This window comes from Sorex araneus, chromosome X (genome assembly GCF_027595985.1).
Source record: "Sorex araneus isolate mSorAra2 chromosome X, mSorAra2.pri, whole genome shotgun sequence".
Classification (NCBI taxonomy): domain Eukaryota; kingdom Metazoa; phylum Chordata; class Mammalia; order Eulipotyphla; family Soricidae; genus Sorex; species Sorex araneus.
The window spans coordinates 158,952,288-158,971,490 of NC_073313.1; the positions used below are offsets into that span (position 1 = coordinate 158,952,288).

Below are 19,203 nucleotides of genomic sequence, written 5' to 3' on the forward strand. Positions count from 1 at the left end.
AGTAGCCCTCATTTGTCATGGGTCCGGGGGAACAAAAAAAACATTCTCCTGCTTCCAAGCGCCCCAGGGAACCGGGGCTCAGATAAAGCCAAATGAGGAAGAGGAGAAAGAGCATCACCCCTGGGGCGGGGGGAGGGCACCCCAGCCCCCTGCTAGCGTGCACTTGAATGTGTCAAGGATGGCGGGTCTCAAGCCAGCTGTGGTTCTGCCTCTTGAGTCTCCGCCAGGGCCTGTGGTGTCGATTCCTTTTGCCACGGTGGCTGGTTTCGGGGACTGGATTTGCTCTGCCACAGTTCAGAGCCGTCCCCGAGGGGGTGCGGGCAGCGGGTGGTGGGGAGCGTGGGGACCCATGGGCTGGTGGGAGCTGGGGGCTCAGGGGGTACAAGGAGCGCACCGCCCCCGCCCACATCTATGCCTGGCTCAGTCTTGTTCTCACTCACCTGAGGGGCTCGGCTCAGCCTCCTCCTTCCTGTCCTGGCCAAGATGCACCCAAAGGTAGGGCAGCAGGTGGGGAGAGAGCCAGAGCGAGGGAGCAGGGTGCCCAGGGGAGGAGGCAGAGCCAGAGAGACCCGGGGTCGAGGGGGGGGGAGAGGAGAGACATGGGGACCACCCGGCACACCCAGACACCTGGAGCCCCCGCTGAGCTGGGGGGGCTCAGCTGCTGGAAATTTGCAGACACAAGACTCAGAGGTCCCACACTTCCGAGCTGCGGGGGGAGGGGGGAGGCTGCGTGAAATCGGAACCTCGTGGGAGGGGACTCGGCCCCCAGAGGAAATGGAGGGTTTCCACAGACTTTCCAGGTCCCCAAGGAGAGGGGCTTCTGCTCTTCCGGGCGCCAGCGCAACGCTGTGGGGGAAGGCGGGCCATCCCAGACGCACCCAGCACCTGCAGCACAGCAGACGGGGGTACGGCAGCACCCCGGAGGGTCGCCCTGAGATGGATGGAGCCCCCCCCACCCTAGTGAGCCAGTGACAGGGGTCCAGGCAGGGACGGCCGTGCCGTATCCCGGGGGCTGTCCAGACAGAGCTCAGTGGGGTTCAGTGGTTTATTGGTTTATTCAAGGGTTGCTCCTCGTGGCCCTGGGTAACCTTCAGGGGTGCTGGGCCCCCGTGGATGAGGGGACGGCTGTGTCTTAGCGCCCCCCCCACGTCCAGGCCTGCTCTCAGCACGGCCACCCCTGATGGGCTCCAGGTGTGGGAGGTGCCGGGCACGGAGGGGCCAGAGCCACGTGCCACGTGTTCTGTTTCCAGGGCAGCTGCTGGGCGTCACCGCATGGGCGCGCTGACCGCAGGTGGGCAGAGTCCTGCTGTAAACAACCGAGCGCCCTTGCGGGGGCTGGAGGGAGGGGAGCGAAACGGGGGCGGGGCAGGAAGGAACTGAGGCTCCTCAGGGCTTGCACCGAACTCTCAGCACTGCTGGCCGAGGGCTGCCAGGAGCAGCCCCCACTCGCCTCTGAACACCCCCATGGCGGGGCCTGCCTGACGGCCCCGCTCAAAGAACTTGTTTTAAAAGTGCTCCCCGCTTATAGGGCTGGAGCAATAGCACAGCGGGTAGGGCGTTTGCCTTGCACGCGGCCGACCCGGGTTCGAGTCCCAGCATCCCATATGATCCCCTGAGCACCGCCAGGAATAATTCCTGTGCATCGCCGGGTGTGACGCAAAAAAAATTTAAAAAAAATATTAAGTAATTCCTGAGTGCATGAGCCAGGAGTAACCCCTGTGCATCGCCGGGTGTGACCCCAAAACCAAAAAAAAAAAATGCTCCCCGCTCTGCGTCCCCAGAGATGAGTGTTTAAGAAGATGGACCAGGGGCCTGAGGATGGTGGCTCAGGTGCTAAGACAGCTAGGGAGCAAGCGAGAGGCTGAGAGTTCGAACCCCAGTGCCTCCCACGTGTGCAAGGGGATGCCGCAGCTCAGTTCTCTGGGGGCCCTGGGCCACAAACGCCGCCACCACCCATCCCTTGGCCATTCTGCAGCGAGACAGGTCCAGGGTCCCTGAAGGCCAGTGTCTGCCGGACACCCTCTGCTCAGCATCCGTAGAGTTAGGACTGGAGAAGACAGGAAGTGCCGGGCAGGACACGGGCCGGAAAAGCTGATTGGTGGATCTCTGTCTGGGAAGCAGGGTCGGGTCTGGGTGGGCTAGCCTCGGCGCTCACATCCGGCGGGCAGGTGAGACCATCCCCGGCTGGAGGAGTGGGGCCTCCACGATTCCTTCCAGGCTCTCGGCTTAGACCACATAGTCTAGGGCTGACCCCCGGCCCCCATGAAGAGGTCTGCTCTGGGGGAGAGGGGCGAGCGTCAGGGGGCAGGGCTGGGGAGCAGGAGGCTGGGGGCTGCAGAAACAGGGCCAAGCACCACCCCACACCAGGGGGCGTCCACCCGGGGCCTGCCCCCCTCTGGGCAGGAGGTGAGGACGGGCCCACCTCTAGGCGCGGCTGGACGGTGGAGTAGATGGTAGAGGACTTGCCGTCTCTCTTGGGTGCTGTGACTTCCGTTTCCTGTCAAGTGGGAAACCCTGTGAGCCCCCCAGAGTTACACTGCACAGCTGTCAAGAAAGCATACGACAGGGAGGAAGACGTGCTGCAGAGCGGTGGGGGGTGGACCAGCCCAGCTAGGCGTGCGATGCCCACAGCCTCGGGGAGCTAAGTGGCACTTCCGGAGCCCCCAATAAAAGTGTGTCCCCTAGAAACCAGCAGGAGGGCGTTTGCCTGGCACAGGGATGACCCGGGTTGGATCCCCAGCACCCCTGAGTATCCCCTGAGCACCGCCAGGAGTGATTCCTGAGTGCAGAGTCAGGAGTCAGCCCTGAGTATTGCCAAGTGTGACCCAAAAAAGTAAAAAAAAAAAAAAAAATTTTTTTTTTTTTTCAGAGCAAAAGTCAGAAGATCAAGGACTAGGAGGGGGATGGTGTCAGGGGCCCAAGGTGGGGCATGAGGGAAAGTCAGGCTAAGCAGAGACAAGGGCCCTGTGACAGGCTTGCAGGCTCGGGCCAGGACATCAGCCATGCCGCCTGGCTGTGGCTGTGGCTCTCAGCACTCACCTGCGTTGGGTGTGTGACCTGGGCATACACCGTGTTCCCTGAGGTTATGTTGTACACATGTTCTGTGTTCCTCGGCGTCTGTCCTGGTGCTGCAGGACGGTGGTCAGGGTGCCAGGCTGGGGCGCTAAGCCGGGCACCCCCTGGCCCCAGCCTCAATGCCCTTCTCGATGGAGAGTCCTTTGGAACAAGCTCCGCCCTGTGACCTGGCCCTGCCCTCAGTAGGGGGGCTGGACTGAGGGCTTTGAGCCCACCTCACACTCCCGTCCACAGAGAGCTCGGTGCTCAGTGCCAAGCTACTGTGAGGGCGTGGCCAGGACCCCAGTGCTGGCCCCTGACCACCTACCCTTCAAGCTCCCCCTCCCCACCGTGTCCCTCAGGCCCCCTCCCCGCCCCCCGCTCAGGGTGGGACTCACCAGGATTGGGCATCTGCCGAGTAGAGACGCAGAAGTTGCCTGGAGACAGAGAAGTCAGGGTGAGGGAAATTGGGAACCCCAGCAGCGAGGCGAGGAGGCCTGGGGTACCCCTGGGGGCTGTCCCCACCCCTCAAGCCGCCAGGGCCTGGACCCTCCCACCCAGGCGTCCGCAGGCTGAGTGGAGGGGTCTTGGGGCCAGAACCTCTGAGTCTTGTCTTCCGGAGATAGAAGATGAGGAAGGCCAGCAGCAGGCCCAGGGCCACAGTCACGAACAAGGCGACCATCCATGGCGTCACGTGGGCGGCCACACCACCGGACGCTAGAGGGAGAGATGGAGTGGCCGGTGGGGGGGGGTTGGGGTCTGTTTTTTTTTTTTTTTTTGCTTTTTGGGTCACACCCGGCGATGCACAGGGGTTCCTCCTGGCTCATGCACTCAGGAATCACTCCTGGCGGTGCTCAGGGGACCATATGGGGTGCTGGGATTTGAACCCAGGTCGGCCGTGTGCAAGGCAAACGCCCTACCCACTGTGCTGTCACTCCAGCCCCGCTTGGGGTCTCTTTCTGGGAGGGGCTGAGGACTTTGCTCTGAGGGTCCCGGCTGCCCGGCGCCGGGCTGTTCTGTGGCTCTGCGGGGGCCCGTGACACTCACCCGCACACAGAGCTGCGGGGCTGATGGACACGGACACGTTGCTGATGGGGTTCTCGGCGGTGCAGCTGAGCTGGCCACCGCGGGGCTCGGTGGGGACCCAGGACATCGTGAGGTTCGCTTCTGTCCCCACCGTGTCCCCGTGGGCCTCCTTCCACGAGAACCTCACAGAGTCCCCTGTGTCCCCGGGCAGGACACAGACCAGCTGCAGCTCGCAGGTGCCGTTTTCCAAGTGCTGGACAGAATGGGTCACGTTGAGGGTCCTCAGCCGGCCTGGTGCAGAGATGGCGGGTGTGGGTGCTCGCCTTGTGACACCGCCGGCCTGCTCAGCCCCCGACAGCTGTCGGGAGTTCTAACCAGCCCGGTCCTTTGTGTGACTGACCACAGATGGGGGGTGTGGCCAGCTGCAGTTCAGACAGAAGCTGTGCGGGGAGCAGTAGGTGGTGAGGAAGGACCGAGCTCAGGGCCCCTCCATTCAGTGGGGTCCCGGGGCTACCCACACTGCTTCTCCAGGCTCACTTGGGGTCCTCTCTGCCCCTGGGTGGGAAAGACCCTCGAGGGAGGTCAGTGCAGGTGGGCGGCCCGGGGTCATCTCTGTGGGCTTGGTATGGGCGGTGCGTGCCTGTAGGCGTGTGGGAAAACGGGGCGCCTCCCTCCCCCGCAACCAGGGCCCCCACTCACGGAAGACTCGCAAAGTGTAGTTTAAAGTAATCTTATCTATTTGGGCCTGGTAGGGCCCTGCGTCCGCCTCCGTCAGGGGCCCAAGCAGCACGGAGAAAGAGCTGGTGGCAGTGAGGCGGCCCTTCCATTTGGGAGGCGAGATGGCATGCAGGTTCCCATCGGCCCCAGGGCTGATGGCCGCGATGGCCTCTTGTTTATGGTACCAGAAGACGGCGGAGACGTTTACCCCTGTCAAGTTCAGGGGCAGCATCTTGGTTTCCCCCACAGCCCCGTTCACCACCAGCGGGGCCGAGCTGCTTGCAGGAACCGGGTTTGCTGTGGACAGAGAGAAGCAGCCGTGGCTTTGTGTGCTGACCAATGGCCAGACTATTGCACCCCTCCCCCACCAGAGAAATGAGGGGTCCAGGGGCTGGAGCAATAGCACAGCGGGTAGCGCGCTTGCCTTGCACGCAGCTGACCCGGGTTTGAATCCCAGCATCCCATAGGGTCCCCTGAGCACCGCCAGGAGTGATTCCTGAGTGCATGAGCCAGGAATAAACCCTGTGCATCGCCAGGTGTGACCTAAAAACCAAAAAAAAAAAAAAAGAAATGAGGGCCCCAGGGCACCCTGAAAGGTGCCCCCTACAAGATGTGTGGCAGAGACTGGGACCTTGAGAAGGTCTGCTTGGGGCATTTGGGGCATTTGAATATCTTTTCGTTTGTTTGTTTTGGCTTTTTGGGTCACACCCGGCGATGCTCGGGGCTGACATCTGGCTCTGCACTCAGGAGTTCCTTCTGGTGGTGCTTGGGGGATCCTTTGGGATGCCAGGGATCAAACCTGGGTCGGCCGTGTGCCAGGCCAAGGCCCTCCCCGCTGTGCCCTACATAGCTCTGGCCCAGGTCCCTGAACATGTTGTGCAAATGCTGGACGTAGCGAAAGTGATGAATGATGCAAACACCACTGACACAAGAGTCAAGAATGCGAACTCAGAAGAAGAGTAAGATTCAAATGATGCACACACAGCCAGTCTGACAGAAGGCAGAAAGCAAATGACACAACTGATGGGGGTGAGACACAGTGGCAGAGAGGGCGGGAGTGAGACCATACAAATGCAGACTCAGATAGAGGCTAATCGGTGTCAAAGTGGCCTAGGCAGATCCCTGGGGCTTAAAATGTGTATGTGTGTCTGTGTGTGTCTGTGTGTGATGGCCTCCCTTTCTCACTGTGTCCCCGGGTCTCCACCAACGGAAAGGGCCCTGGCGAACCTTCTCAGTGTGGTGAGCGAACACCAAAAACTCATGGCTGAAGGGACCAAGGCCAGAGCTCGGACCACACATCGGAGAGAGGGGCTTGGTAGGATGACCCCCACCTCACCCTCTCTGACCAGCAGGGACGCTCCTGAGTGTGGGTCCCTGGAGAAGCTGACCCAGAGTCCTCCAGGCCTGGCACCCACTTAGACAAGGAGACACTGTCCCAGACATCCCAGAGACCCCGCACCTGGGCAGACAAACAGGTGGACAGACGGAGGGACCACCCCCCAAGCCCCCCCCAGAGGCATTTACCTGACCCCGGGTAGACGAAGAGGCAGAGCAGCTGTAATAGCATTCGGAGCATCTCCGGGTCTGAACATCTGCGGCTTTTCTCCACTTCCTCTGCCCCTTTCTGACTCTTCCTGTTTGCCAAGGTGCAGCCCGGAGGGGACTTTCTGGGTATGATACAGGGGCTGCTCCCCAGCAGGCTCAGGAGGTCCGGGACCCCCTCCCCGCCTCCCCCCAGTTCACCCCACCACTGGGCCCTGGGTCTGTGCAAGGACCAGAGGATGTGGTGTGTGGGGGCTTACCCCGCAGTGTTGGGGGCTTTCGGGGCCCTACCCAGAGGTGTCCAGTGAGAGCACAGGCGAGCACCACGCATGCGCCCCTGGCATTGTGCCCTCTCTGGCCCCTGCAGCGGCTTTTCAAAGGAAATCATCACCCAGTCTAAAGCTTCCTGCTTGGTTCTGCTCCTCTCCTTGGGGTCGGGGACGCATCCCAGAGCCCATCCTAGCCACTGAGTATCTCCGGCAAGGTCCGACTTCCCCCAGTGTTTTCTTTTTTCTTTCTTTTTTATTTTATTTATTTATTTTTTTTTGCTTTTTGGGTCCCACCTGGCGATGCACAGGGGCTACTCCTGGCTCTGCACTCAGGAATTACCCCTGGCAGTGCTCAGGGGACCCTATGGGATGCTGGGAATCGAACCTGGGTTGGCCGCGTGCAAGGCAGACGCCCTCCCCGCTGTGCTGTCGCTCCAGCCCCTCGTCCAGTGTTTTCGTGGTTAAGTTTATTCTCAGCGTGCGGGGCTGAGACGCAGGCCCTTTCTGAGGGAGCCGACACAGGGGGGGGGGGGTGGGAGATGGTCCCAGAGCCAACAGAGGAGGAGGGTCGGCCTGAGGGCTGAGTCCAGGGTGCGTGGGCGAGTGAGCGGGGTCCCGGCTGAGGGCGTTTGCCCTCCCTGAGTTGGGAGGAGGGGAAGGATGTGCTGAGGGCACGGACGTGCGGTCCCCTCGCCTTTTAGGACGGGGTGGGGCCCCGGGCGGACAGGAAGCTCTGAATTAGGCTTAGCTCTCCCAGTGTGTGTCGGGGGACAGTTTCCACCGGACTGCAGTGCAGAGACATGAGAGCACTCTTGGAGGGAGTCCCCGAGCTCGCTCTCTCTCCAGCAGGGCTGTGGTGGGGGCCAGGTGTGGCCTCAGAAGGGGAGTGTTCGCCCGGCCACGCTGCCAATGCCTGCGGGGACTGTTTCTCAGAGCGGCAGCGGGCTGGGGGCCCAGCCCGAACCCTGGGGCGGCCATGCCACATCTCTGTGGCTTCTCCCCACTTCCTGAGGGAGGAGACCGGCTCCCCCGCTCCCAGTGACCCTGGGCACTGGAACAGCTGGCCACGCCTCCCGCAGGATTTGGGAACGGGCAGGGGTGCGCTGTGGAGAGAGACCGAGCTGGTGGGCAATGTCGAGTATCAGTAATGATCACTGTCACTGTCTCTGTCACCCCGTTGCTCATCGATTTGCTCGAGCGGGCACCAGTAACTTCTCCATCTTGAGACTTGTTGTTCCTGTTTTTGGCATATCGATTACGCCACGGGGAGCTTGCCAGGCTCTGCTGTGCGGGCAAGATATTCTCGGTAGCTTGCCAGGCTCTCCAAGAGGGGCAGAGGAATCGAACCTGGGTCGGCCGCGTGCAAGGCAAACGCCCTACCGCTGTGCTATCGCTCCAGCCCATCAGTGATGATAACAGAGAGAAACAGTGCAGGTATGAGACCCCCGAGTCCTGGGGGCTGCGGTGGGCAAGTCTGACCCCTAGGCTGGAAGGCTGAGAAGCAGGAAGCTGGAGTGGCAGTCCAGCCTCTGTCCAGGCCAGCAGAGACCCCCCTGCAGAGTGGCAGTGAAGACCTAATGTATCCTTTATTTTTTTCTTTTTGGGTCACGCCCGGCGATGTTCAGGGGTTACTCCTGGCTCTGTGCTCAGGAATCACTCTTGGCAGTGCTTGGGGGACCATATGGGATGCTGGGAATTGAACCTGGGTCGGCCGCGTGCAAGGCAAACGCCCTACCCGCTGTGCTATCGCTCCAGCCCCTAATGCAGCCTTTTTGCTCATTCACTTTTGGTGGGTTTGCTGATGCTGGCCCACCTGGTGGAGTGTTGGTGTACATACTGGTGCAGGTAATCATATACACGTGTATGTACCTGTGTATGCACACACATCTGTGTATGCACGCACATCCATACATGCACATGCATGTTTGCGTGCACAGGGTCCACATTTGCAGGTGTACTCAAACATGCATGTGTGTACACGTGTGAGTATATACGCCATCCATGTGAGCACACGTGTGTGAATCTGCTTTACTCGGTCCAATGCAAATGCCAAGCTCACCTAGACCATCTCTCCTGAGTGACGGGCACTGGGCACTGGCCATCAAGGGGGCAGAAAAATCCGCTCAGTGGGCAGGAGGAACCTTAACGCCTCTGAGGCTTTGGGGACAGAGAAGCCCCCATGGGTCAGTGTGTGCCCAGTCAGTACCCTGCCCTGATGGCCTCTAGGTGACAGTCTTGGCAGGGCTGGTGGAGCCGGGTGCACCCGCATGGGAGAGGCTGGGACCCACAGTCCCAGGCCAGGGCCAGGTCTCAGGAGAGTCCAACGGGCCACTCACACGGGCCTAAGTGGGGTCTGGGACAGACGCCTGGACAGGAGGGCGTCTCAGCGTCTTCTCAGTATAGCACCTGGGCGGGGGTCTGCGTCCCTCCCCGCCACTCTCTGGGGCACCTGTGGAGGGTCCTGCCAGGCTGCACAGCAGGGGCACGACGGAGGGGCCACAGTGCCCAGGCGTGGTCTGGGCTCTTGTAGAATCTGTGTCTGTGTCCCTCCATCTGTCCAGCTGTCCCCGGCTAGACCACGTTGGCGTAGTTGGTCATCCCCGAGGATCCGCCCTCCGGGGGGCTGCCTGGCCGTGTCTGCACCAGAGGGAGAGAGAAACCGTGTTATTACCGGCAGGAAGCCAGAGACCCAGGACCTCGAGGGCGCCTGGGACAGCCTTGGGGGCCTGGGGGCTGGGCTTCCCCTCTGTGGGGTCCCTCCCCTGCCCAGGCACAGGAAGCAGAAAGGGAGTGTGTGTGTGCTTGAGCTCAGCAGCAGGTTTTTTTTTTTCTTTTTTGGGTCACATCCGGGTGATGCACAGAGGTTGCTCCTGGCTCATGCACTCAGGAATTACTCCTGGCGGTGCTCGGGGGACCATATGGGATGCTGGCAATTGAACCCAGGTCGGCCGTATGCAAGGCAAACGTCCTCCCCTCCCCACTGTGCTGTCGCTCCAGCCCCTCAGCTGCAGGGTTAGCCCTGGCGGGTTCCGTTCCCGGCTGACCCCCTTTGGGCATAGGGCATTAGGGATGCCCCGGCTCTGAATGAAGGGTGGGCAGGACCTCAGGGCAGGCTGTCCGAAGCAGGGGAATTCACGAGGCTCTAGGGAACGCAGGGCACCCAGATGCAGGTGGGCTTGAGAGGAGCTGAGAAATCCTCCCTCCTCATCCCCTGGGCCCGAGCTCAGATGCCCGGTTTCTCCCTTCACGCAGGGCATAGAGGTGCCGCCCTGTGGCCGTGTCCTGTCTGCCACGAGCCAGCGCCAAGCTTCCCTCCCAGCAGGCCCCAGAGCAGGACATGGAGTCACAGGACATGGGCGTCCCCAAGCTGTGACAAGTGGCCACAGTGTCAGCCCCCCCACCCGCAGCTGTCTGTCCTGCGCACGCACTGAGGGTCCAGCGGTCACAACGAGGTGGAAGCAGCTGGAGGCGGTGGGCTCCACACTGGGGTCAGAAGGGCCCCGCCATGGGTGTGCGCACACAGGCGGTACCCAGACACCAGAGCTTGGGCACCAGAGCTGGGGACAGAGGATGGGGTGGGGGTACAGCAGGAAAATCACCTTATCTGAGTACTGCACCATGGAGTAAATCCTGAGCTCCTCCTTGGGGGGCGCCATCTGCAAAACACCCACCTGCCAGGTGAAGGGGCTTATCCCCGCCCACACATCAAGCCATGCCCTCTGCACCTGTGTTTTTTTTTTTCTTTTTGGATCACACCTGGCGATGCACAGGGGTTACTCCTGGCTCTGCACTCAGGAATTACTCCTGGCGGTGCACAGGGGACCCTATGGGATGCTGGGAATCGAACCCTGAACAGCTGCGTGCAAGGCAAGCGCCCTCCCCACTGTGCTATCGCTCCAGCCGCATCTGCACCTGTTTGGACCCACCTGCAGGCCCCACCCACCGCGTCCTGCTACCTAAGCCACGCCCACTTCAAACGAGCCCCGCCCACTCAGCCTAGCCACACCCACACGCGGCCCTGCCCCGCGGCCCCGCTGGGTGCCTGAGCAAGGGTCCCCTGCGCTGCGCGTGGTCCTTAGCTCCTGTGCACGTGTCAGGGACCCCCTTCCTAAACAGGGGACCCCCAAGACCTCCCCTCTCCGGGCTCCGAGACTCCCGGGCCCCAGTGCCTGGGATCTAAAGGCTGCCAGAGGGACCGGTGGCAGGTCCGACTGCTGGAGGGATTCCTGGCTGTCCAGGCCACTCACCTTAGAGCAGGGAATGTCGTCGTAGACCCGGGCGTCGGCCGGCTGGGACACCATGACTTGCGTGTATAGTGTTTTCTCCGAGCTGGTGTCTGGGTGGGAGAGAAACAGCGGGGTTCGGAGGGTCCCCCTCCTCCAGGCCCCACGCCAGGCGCGTGCTCCCCTCCGCGGGTGGCACTGGAGGGGCTGCCGGCCCCCAGGTACCTTGTGGGGGACGCTGGCGCAGTGCCTTGTGCCGCAGAAACAGCAGGACGGCTGCGGTCAGCAGGACGAGCAGCAGGACGAAGGGTGCCGCCGCCAGGACCCAGGACCGGCAGAGCTCGCACCCCGGCACTGCGTCTGCGCGGACGGAGGCAGCAGTGAGGGGCTGTGCCTGAGAGCAGGCTCTCCCCGGGGCCAGCAGAGGGCTCCCACCCCAGCCCTGCACCCGTCAGAGGGCTTCTGAGGGGTCCCAGGGAGACGCTGGGCTGACCCACGCCGGGCTCTCCCTGCACAGGACGGCTGGCTGGGCTTGCGGGGGGCTCTGTGACTGTGTGTGTGTGCTGGGGGCTCTTGGGAACCTGTGATCATCTGTACATAGGGGCTCCGCGCGCACGCGCGTGTGTGTGTGTATGTGTGTGTGTGTGTGTGTGTGTGTGTTCAGGGCTGCTAGGGGTCTGTGATCACCTGTACATAGGAGCTCCGTGTGTGTGTGTGTGTGTGTGTGTGTGTGTGTTCGTTGCTGTGATACCTGTCATAGGGGCTCTGTGTGAGTGTATGTGTTTGGGAGCTGCTGGGGCCTGTGATTACTTGTACATAGGGGCTTCGTGTGTGTGTGTGTGTGTGTGTGTGTGTTTGGGGGTCCTTGGGGTGATCACCTGTACATAGGGGCTTCATGTGTTTGTGTGTGTGTGTGTGTGTGCGGGGCTGCTGGGGGTCTGTGATCACCTGTACATAGGAGATTCGTGTGTGTGTGTGTGTGTGTGTGTGTGTGTGTGTGTGTGTTCGGGGTTGCTGGGGGTCTGTGATCACCTGTCATAGGGGCTCTGTGTGTGTGTGTGTTTGGGAGCTGCTGGGGTCTGTGATCACCTGTACATAGGGGCTCCATGTGTATGTGTGTATGTGTGTGTGTTTGGGGGTCCTTGGGGTGATCACGTGTGTGTGTGTGTGTGAGCTGCTGGGGTCTGTGATCACCTGTACATAGGGGCTTCATGTGTTTGTATGTGTGTGTGTAAGCTGCTGGGGTCTGTGATCACCTGTACATAGGGGTTCCACGTGTGTGTGTGTGGGGGGGGGGGATGCTGAGGCTCCGTGATCACCTGTACACAGCAACTCAGCGTTCACAGAGGCGTTGCTGCTGCTGACCGGGTTCCACGCAGTGCAGGTGACGGCCCCTTTGTGGCCCCCAGGGCCCTGGGAGAGGTAGAGGACGGGCCCGGCCCCAAGGGGTGTCCAGCTGAAGGTCACGTTCTCGCCTCCCTCCACCCAGCATGTCAGGGTGACGTTGCAGGTGCCGTTCTCGATGGGTGTCACACTCCGAGTGATTGTGACTGTCCCCAACCGGCCTGGGTGGTGGGGGAGGGGGGGAGAGAAGGGGCATCGTGAGCTGGCCTCGAGAACTGCTGACTTCTAGAACATTCTAGAACAGCCCAGAACCTGGCCCCGGACTCACCGTACACGTGCAGGCTGAAACGCTGCGTCTCCGTCTCTTTCCCATGTTTCGTGTTGATGTTGGCCGTGTAGACCCTCGAGTCTTCCGCCCTCAGGTGGCTGATGACCAGGTCGTAGTTGTCCCTCGAGACGTTTAGTCGTCCATAGTAGTTCTGGTGAGTCACGGAAACCTGGGGTGCGTCTCTGAACTTGGGTTGTACAAAAGCAACAGACATTTCTGGGGAAGACCAAGCAATGTTCTCCACATCCTGTGGGTTTTTGATCTTCAGAGGAAGAGTGACTGACTCACCCAGAATCCCGTTCACCGAGGTGATGGCCGAGTTCTTTCCAGAAGCTTCCAGCCCTGAGGACACAGAAGTCAGACTTTCCGAGAACCCCCGGTCCCCCTTCTCCCCATCCCGAGGAGCTGCTACAGATTGGCTGGTTTCTGTAAGGCGCCCGCAGCTCTTCCTGTCTTAGATCCTTGGATTGTTTTTTTCGTTTTGTTTTTTGTTTTTTTTTTTGCTTTTTGGGTCACACCTGGAGATGCACAGGGGTTACTCCTGGCTCTGCACTCAGGAATCACTCCTGGAGGTGCTCAGGGGACCATATGGGATGCTGGGAATCGAACCCGGGTCAGCCGCGTGCAAGGCAAATGCACTACCCGCTGTGCTATATCTCCAGCCCTGGATTGGTTTATTTTGGGGGTGCTGGAGGTGCTCAGGGCTTGTTCCTGGCCGGGGGCCCATGGCAGGGACGGAGTCTGGGTTCTCTGTGTTCAAGGCTGGCGCCTTTTTTTTTTGTTTGTTTTTGCTTTTTGGGTCAGGTGCTCAGGGGACCGTATGGGATGCTGGGATTCGAACCCGGGTCAGCTGCGTGCTGCATGCTATCACTCCAGCCCCAAGGCTGGTGCTTTAATGCCTGCACTGCCCTTCTGACCCAGAGCACCTTATTTAACCAGTGAGTCTGGAAAACAAGCACGTTGTTTTACTTTTATTTTTTGATTTTTGTTTGGGGGGGAGCTGGAGCAATAGCACAGTGGGGAGGGCGTTCGCCTTTCACGTGGCTGACCCGTGTTCGATTCCTCTGCCCCTCTCGGAGAGCCCGGCAAGCTACCGAGAGTATTGCGCCCGCACGGCAGAGCCTGGCAAGTCACCCGTGGCGTATTGGATATGTCAAAAACAGTCACAACAAGTCTCACAATGAGAGACGTTACTGGTGCCTGCTCAAACAAATCGATGAGCAACGGGATGACAGTGACAGTGAGAGTTTTGGGGGCCACACTTGGCAGTACCTGAGTACTGCTCTGCACTCAGGAATCACTCCCGGTGGGCTTGGGGTACCATAGGGGATTCTGGGGATCACGCCCAGGTCAGTCTTAGCTGGGACACCATGGGGGGGACGGTCAGGGCAGGACACTCCCAGCACCCCGACAGCACCCGAGGGGCCCGGAGTAGGCTGGACAGACTGTTCTGGTCCAAGGCCAACCCAGGAAGAGGGTCTCTGGGGCGGACGGGGCAGCTTTGTCCCCCACATCACCTCCACAACTTAGAGACTGGACCAGCTGGTCAATCAGAGGCAGGGCCCATTGCCAAGCCTCCTGCAGGGGAACGGGGGGGGGTGGAGGGGGGAGGTCAGGGAGGGTTCAGAGAGCAGGCGGGAGCAGAGTCACAAGATGGCCAGGAAGGGAAGTTTCAGGCTGTGCAGAGCAGCACATACCTCTGCTGGCTCATCTCTGCTAAGAGGGGATACGCTTGAGCCTGCTTCTCTAACACACACACACACACACACGTGCATGCACAGAGGCACACACATGCACATGCATGTACACAGATGTGCACACATAGAGGCACATGCATACACACATGCACACAGATGTGCACACATGTGAACACATAAAGGCTCATGCATGCACACATGTACACAGATGTGCACACAGATGTGTGCACACAGAGGTGTACATACATGCACACAGATTGCACATGCAGATGTGTATGCACATGCATGTACACATGTGTACACACACAAACACACATATACATGCACACACAGGCACATACACACAAGCACACACACACACACACACACTGCAGAATCTGAGGTAGGAGCCGTGCGGAGGAGGAGGCCTGGGAAGAGGGAGGCAGCACCTTCTAGGACACAGGTCAGACGGGAGAGAGCCAGAGCACAGGACTGTGAGTCTCGGCTTGTGGGGGAGCCCCTCCCCCCACCACACTCATCTGCTCCCCTGATGCCTGACTTCAGCGTCTCGGGAAAACGGGAAGTTCTGACTTCCTTTCCCCGCAGCATCCTGCTCTGGCCCACACCCGCCCCCTGCCTAATTTAGGGGCCATACCCTGCGGTGCTCAGGGGTTATTTCTGGCTCTGCACTCGAGGATCACCCCTAATGGGACTCAGGGGGCCCTGTGGGATGCCGGGAATTGGATCTGGGTCTGTGGCGTGCAAGGCAAACGCCCTTCCTGCCGTCCTCTTGTTCCAGCCCCGTGGACCTGCAGAGATTAAAAAGCAAGGGCAGGAGCTGGAGCGATAGCACAGTGGGGAGGGCGTTTGCCAAATCCCAACATCCCATATGGTCCCCTGAGCACCGCCAGGGGTAATTCCTGAGTGCATGAGCCAGGAGTGACCCCTGTGCATCACCTGGTGTGACCCAAAAAGAAAAAAAAAAAAGTAAGGGCAGGGATCAGTGAACACACACACACACACACACACACACACACACACACACACACACACTGCAGAATCTGAGGTAGGAGCTGTGAAGAGGAGGCCTGGGAAGAGGGAGGCAGCACCTTCTAGGACACAGGTCAGACGGAAGAGAGCCAGAGCACAGGACTGTGCACTGTGTGTGTGTGTGTGTGTGTGTGTGTGTGTGTGTGTGTGTGTGTATCAGTGATCCCTGTGTGGGAGGCTGTATACAGGGGCTGGGGCAGCAGCAGGAGGGACCCTGGTCTATCTGGGCATCTCTGGGGGATGCAGGCTTCTGGGCTTGCCTCTTTCATGGGTCCTTGACCAGACGAGTCACCCAGCTTCCACGTGGATATTTCCAGGGCCCATGTCGTGGCCTTTTGGCTCAGATCAAATGCAGCATCTAGGATCCAGAACCCCACATACACTCCCTCGCTCCCTTTCTCTTCCGTCACCCCAAACAGCCACTCAGCCACAATGTCTGTGTAGAAAGCCCCAACTTGTCCCACAAACCACGTGACCGGTGAGTCTGGGAACAGTGGGGCTGAGCCTGAAGCTCATTTGAAATCCCAGAATGTCCCAAGTTTCAGGGGACGCTCACAGAACTCCCCCCAAGCCACCAGGCTCTTGGACTCAAGCCCCGTGGGGTGCGAAGCCTGTGTGGGTTCTGGGGGCAGAGGATGAGGCCAGCGGGACCCCCTAGCTGCTTCTGACCCTTGCACGCTGAGGGCAAGCAAGGACAGAGACTGGCAGTGAAAGATCTTCCTCCCAGCCCACCCTAGCTGCAATCTCCAGAATTCTTCGTCAACTTTCAGCTCGCTTCGGTCGCTTGCATGAATGGCCCGGCAGGTCAGAAAGTTTGCAGACGGACCTATCTGGGGTCCTGGGAGGGCCACGCAGGAGAGGTAGCACTTGGCAGCCAGGTGGGATGGGTGCCTGGTCCCCTAGCAGGGCCCAACAACAGCTGAGACACAGCCACGCACAGCCAGGACCCCTAGAGAGACAGGCATGGGAACCCGGGGCACCTAGAGCGACCGGCTTCTCTGCTCTCAAACGCAGACCAGGAAGTGGTGGGTGTATGGATGTGACTGGTCAGGCACACTCAAAGCACACACAGAAATGCCAGTCAGCACTTATGAGCTGGGCAGTTTTTGGGTTTGATGGGACAATGTCTGCGAAGACCAAACCTCCTCTTTTTTTTTTTTTTAACAGTTTCTTTTTTTTCTTTTTGGGTCACACCCAGCGATGCTCAGGGATCACTCCTGGCTCTGCGGTGCTCAGGGGACCATATGGGATGCTGGGAATCGAACCCGGGTCAGCTGCGTGCAAAGCAAACGCCCTCCCCGCTGTGCTATCACTCCAGCCCCCAAATCTCCTCTTATCTCACGGTGATTCAATTAAAAAAAAATCAAAAAGAAAAGACCGAACCTCCCACCTATTGAAAATCCTGCAGGAAAGAGGCTTTTTTTTTTTTTTGCCCCAGGAGTCCCACACATCCCTTACTTGATTACTAGAGCACTGCCACGAGTAATTCCTGAGTGCAGAGCCAGGAATAACCCCTGTGCATTGCTGGGTGTGACCCAAAATGTATGTGTGTGTGTGTGTGTGTGTGTGTGTGTGTATCTTTTTGTGTATCACACCTGGCAAAGCTCAGCAGTTACTCCTGGCAATACCCGGGGAACAATATGGGATGCCGGGGATTGAACCCAAATGCCTTACCCACTGTACTGGTCTGCTCGACCCTAACACACCCACCCACTGTTAGTTTTACATGCTAAGAATCCGAAAGAGCTCGGTGAACCACACGGGGTGCTGCCAACCAGCCACATGCTCTGGTGTAAACCACTGACCTTAAGTGAGCCAAGGTCGTGTACCCCCTTTCTCTTCTGGTGCCTTTCTGGGCTATTCTTTAAGGCAGTGGCCCCGTTCCAAGACAAGGTTCAGAAAAGGGCTGGAGCTATATTACAGCGGGGAGGGCATTTGCTTTGCATGTGACTGATCTGGGTTCAACTCCCGCCATCCTATCGGATCCCGCGAGCACCACCAGGAGTGATTCCTGAGTGCAGAGCCAGGAGTCAGCCCTGAGCATCACTGGGTGTGATTCTAAAATACAAAAATAACTAAAAAAACAAAAAACAAAAAAACCCCAAACAAACAAACAAACAAAAACCCAAATAAACAAAACAGAGACGAAAGCTGAAGTCAAAGAACCAGCTGGGGCTCTCTCCAGCCCCCCCTGACCCCACCGCCGACCACAGACCCAGTGCAGTTCCCTCCACAGATTGGCCGCAGACGCCACCCTACGCTCCCTCAAATCCGGGCGGGCTCTGACTCACAGGTGCAGAGGCCGAACAGCAGGATACACACGGGCAGCCGAGCCATGCCTGGCGGGTCCCTGGATCCGTCGCTCTGTCCACTTCTGTCCACTGGCACATGTGGGCTGGTTGCTATTTTTATAGTGAGCAGAGAGGAAGTGCAAGCGGCCGATTCCCTCCCTCCCCTCACCGTGAAGATTACGGCCACTCAGGCCAAGAACGGTGCCGGCCAGTTCCGCTAGGAAAGAGGCACTCCCAGGAGGGGGCATGAGTGTATGTTCCCCGGGGGTCTCAGCTGTTGCTGGCTGCTCAGCCCAGCCCGAGCTAGTCATTGGTTTAACGGTTCCTGGCTCTGCCCCTTAGTGCTCCCGGGGCACTGATGTGTGGGGTGGGGGTGGCACAGCCGCTGGGTCCCCCTTGCACAGAGGGTATGTTCTGCAGGAGCGGGCAGGGAGCAGCAGCAGCCACAGCGGCCGTCACAGTCACGGCAGAGGAACTGCAGCACTAGAGGGAGTCAACCTTCCCGGGCGGGCAGGGACAGACGGGGGGGAACGATAACCAAGCGAGGAGGAAGCAAGGGGAAGCCAGAGGCAGCGGGTGCTGGTGGCCGTCCCGATAGGGCTGTGGTGACGGCAGCTCTGGTGTGCGGGTGCCAGACCCAGGGTCAGCTCGTAGCCGCAGTGAGTGGGCCAGTGACCCTCACTCACACTGCCTGCAGCGGCCGCTACAATGCACACAGTGGCTGACGTGTGCCTCCGTGTTCTCGACAGCTGGCCCCTTCTCCTGTGGAGACCAGAGCACCCAGGACGGGACGCCCAGCTGGACACCGCAGCCCCGCCGTGCTAGAAATTTCTCCCTGATTTTCATTGACTCCAGCCCAGACAACTCCATGCTCTCAGTTTATTAATATTCTAGCTTCTGGCTTCCGCACATAAAATACAGACTCGTAGCTTATTTCATAGACTCCTATCAGTGTTTTTTCTTTTTTTAGGGGAGGTCACTCCCTCCCGGTGCTGCGGGCTCCAGCCCTGGACCATCACCCTGGCCGCTGCTGCGTGCTTCCTAGGCATCAAGGTGTGTCCACCCATCTCCCACTGGTCACTGAGAGAAGCCAGGCCACAACGGCTGCCAGCTGCCCCTTATCTTGCCAGGCCTCAGCCCTCTGCCAAGGGACTGCACCGTGCTTCCAGCTGTTGCCTTTGGGGTCCAGTGGCCTAGAGTGGCCTGTCTCAGGTCCATCAGCTCCTCCCGCCGGACAGGGAGCTGCTCCGAACGCCTCGGTTTCAGCTCCGTGTAGTGCCACTCTGGGTCCAGAAGGAAAGACGCCCCCTCCAGGGGCGGGGCCAGCAAAAGACACGCCCCCGGGACGACATCCACATGAAAACACGCCCCCTAACGAGCCAAGCCCAAGGGATAGGCCCCAGGGCGGAGCTATATGCAAGCTTGGCCCCCCCATGGGCGGAGCTATATGTAAACACACCCAGGGGCGGAGCCACACAGGGCACACCCAGGGGCGAAGTCTTATATGGACACGCCCCATGGGCGGAGCAATGAGTGGGCACGCCCCAGGGGCGGAGCCAGCACAAAGGCACGCCCCACGGGCAGAGCCAGCGCGAGGATACGCCAGTGGGCGGGGCCAGGAGTGGCATCACGTGCCCCCCCGTGCCACCTTCAGTGTTGGTCTGGGCTCCCTCCCGTCTCTGC

The 19,203-nt window shown here is 59.9% G+C and overlaps 2 protein-coding genes across 5 annotated transcripts; both read right to left on the bottom strand.

Moving 5' to 3' along the window:
• Nucleotides 1-1,049: 1,049 nt before the first annotated feature.
• SLAMF6 (SLAM family member 6) lies at nucleotides 1,050-6,453 on the bottom strand. 3 transcript variants are annotated; one of them, XM_055123358.1, is made up of 8 exons: nucleotides 6,322-6,453; nucleotides 5,006-5,094; nucleotides 4,102-4,371; nucleotides 3,655-3,771; nucleotides 3,453-3,491; nucleotides 3,040-3,128; nucleotides 2,423-2,497; nucleotides 1,050-2,272 (listed from the first exon to the last, which is right to left on the bottom strand). In XM_055123358.1, exons 1-8 carry the CDS (start codon nucleotides 6,387-6,389, stop codon nucleotides 2,042-2,044), a joined length of 978 nt encoding a protein of 325 aa, XP_054979333.1. In that variant the 5' UTR covers nucleotides 6,390-6,453; the 3' UTR covers nucleotides 1,050-2,041. The 3 variants fall into 3 exon arrangements, with proteins under 3 accessions (XP_054979333.1, XP_054979331.1, XP_054979332.1); XM_055123356.1 differs by having other exon boundaries at nucleotides 4,780-5,094; XM_055123357.1 differs by having other exon boundaries at nucleotides 2,090-2,277; nucleotides 4,780-5,094.
• Nucleotides 6,454-9,114: 2,661 nt separating this feature from the next.
• Nucleotides 9,115-17,584, bottom strand: CD84 (CD84 molecule). Of its 2 annotated transcripts, XM_004613915.2 has the most exons (7): nucleotides 17,521-17,584; nucleotides 12,504-12,845; nucleotides 12,151-12,396; nucleotides 11,057-11,191; nucleotides 10,856-10,944; nucleotides 10,208-10,264; nucleotides 9,125-9,245 (listed from the first exon to the last, which is right to left on the bottom strand). In XM_004613915.2, exons 1-7 carry the CDS (start codon nucleotides 17,564-17,566, stop codon nucleotides 9,180-9,182), a joined length of 981 nt encoding a protein of 326 aa, XP_004613972.2. In that variant the 5' UTR covers nucleotides 17,567-17,584; the 3' UTR covers nucleotides 9,125-9,179. The 2 variants fall into 2 exon arrangements, with proteins under 2 accessions (XP_054979334.1, XP_004613972.2); XM_055123359.1 differs by lacking the exon at nucleotides 10,208-10,264 and having other exon boundaries at nucleotides 9,115-9,245.
• Between the last annotated feature and the right edge of the window lie 1,619 nt (nucleotides 17,585-19,203).

Excerpts from the sequence above, each read along its gene's own strand:
- SLAMF6 (XM_055123356.1), bottom strand. The coding sequence starts at position 6,373 with ATGCTCCGAATGCTATTACAGCTGCTCTGCCTCTTCGTCTACCCGGGG. Across the intron at positions 3,492-3,654 it reads CCGGAAGACAAGACTCAGAG|GCAACTTCTGCGTCTCTACT; the intron begins GTTCTGGCCCCA and ends CTCTGTCTCCAG. Across the intron at positions 2,498-3,039 it reads AGGTCACACACCCAACGCAG|GAAACGGAAGTCACAGCACC; the intron begins GTGAGTGCTGAG and ends CCCACTTGACAG.
- CD84 (XM_004613915.2), bottom strand. The coding sequence starts at position 17,566 with ATGGCTCGGCTGCCCGTGTGTATCCTGCTGTTCGGCCTCTGCACCT. Across the intron at positions 12,846-17,520 it reads GCTGTTCGGCCTCTGCACCT|GGCTGGAAGCTTCTGGAAAG; the intron begins GTGAGTCAGAGC and ends CTGTGTCCTCAG. Across the intron at positions 12,397-12,503 it reads TTTCAGCCTGCACGTGTACG|GCCGGTTGGGGACAGTCACA; the intron begins GTGAGTCCGGGG and ends CCCACCACCCAG.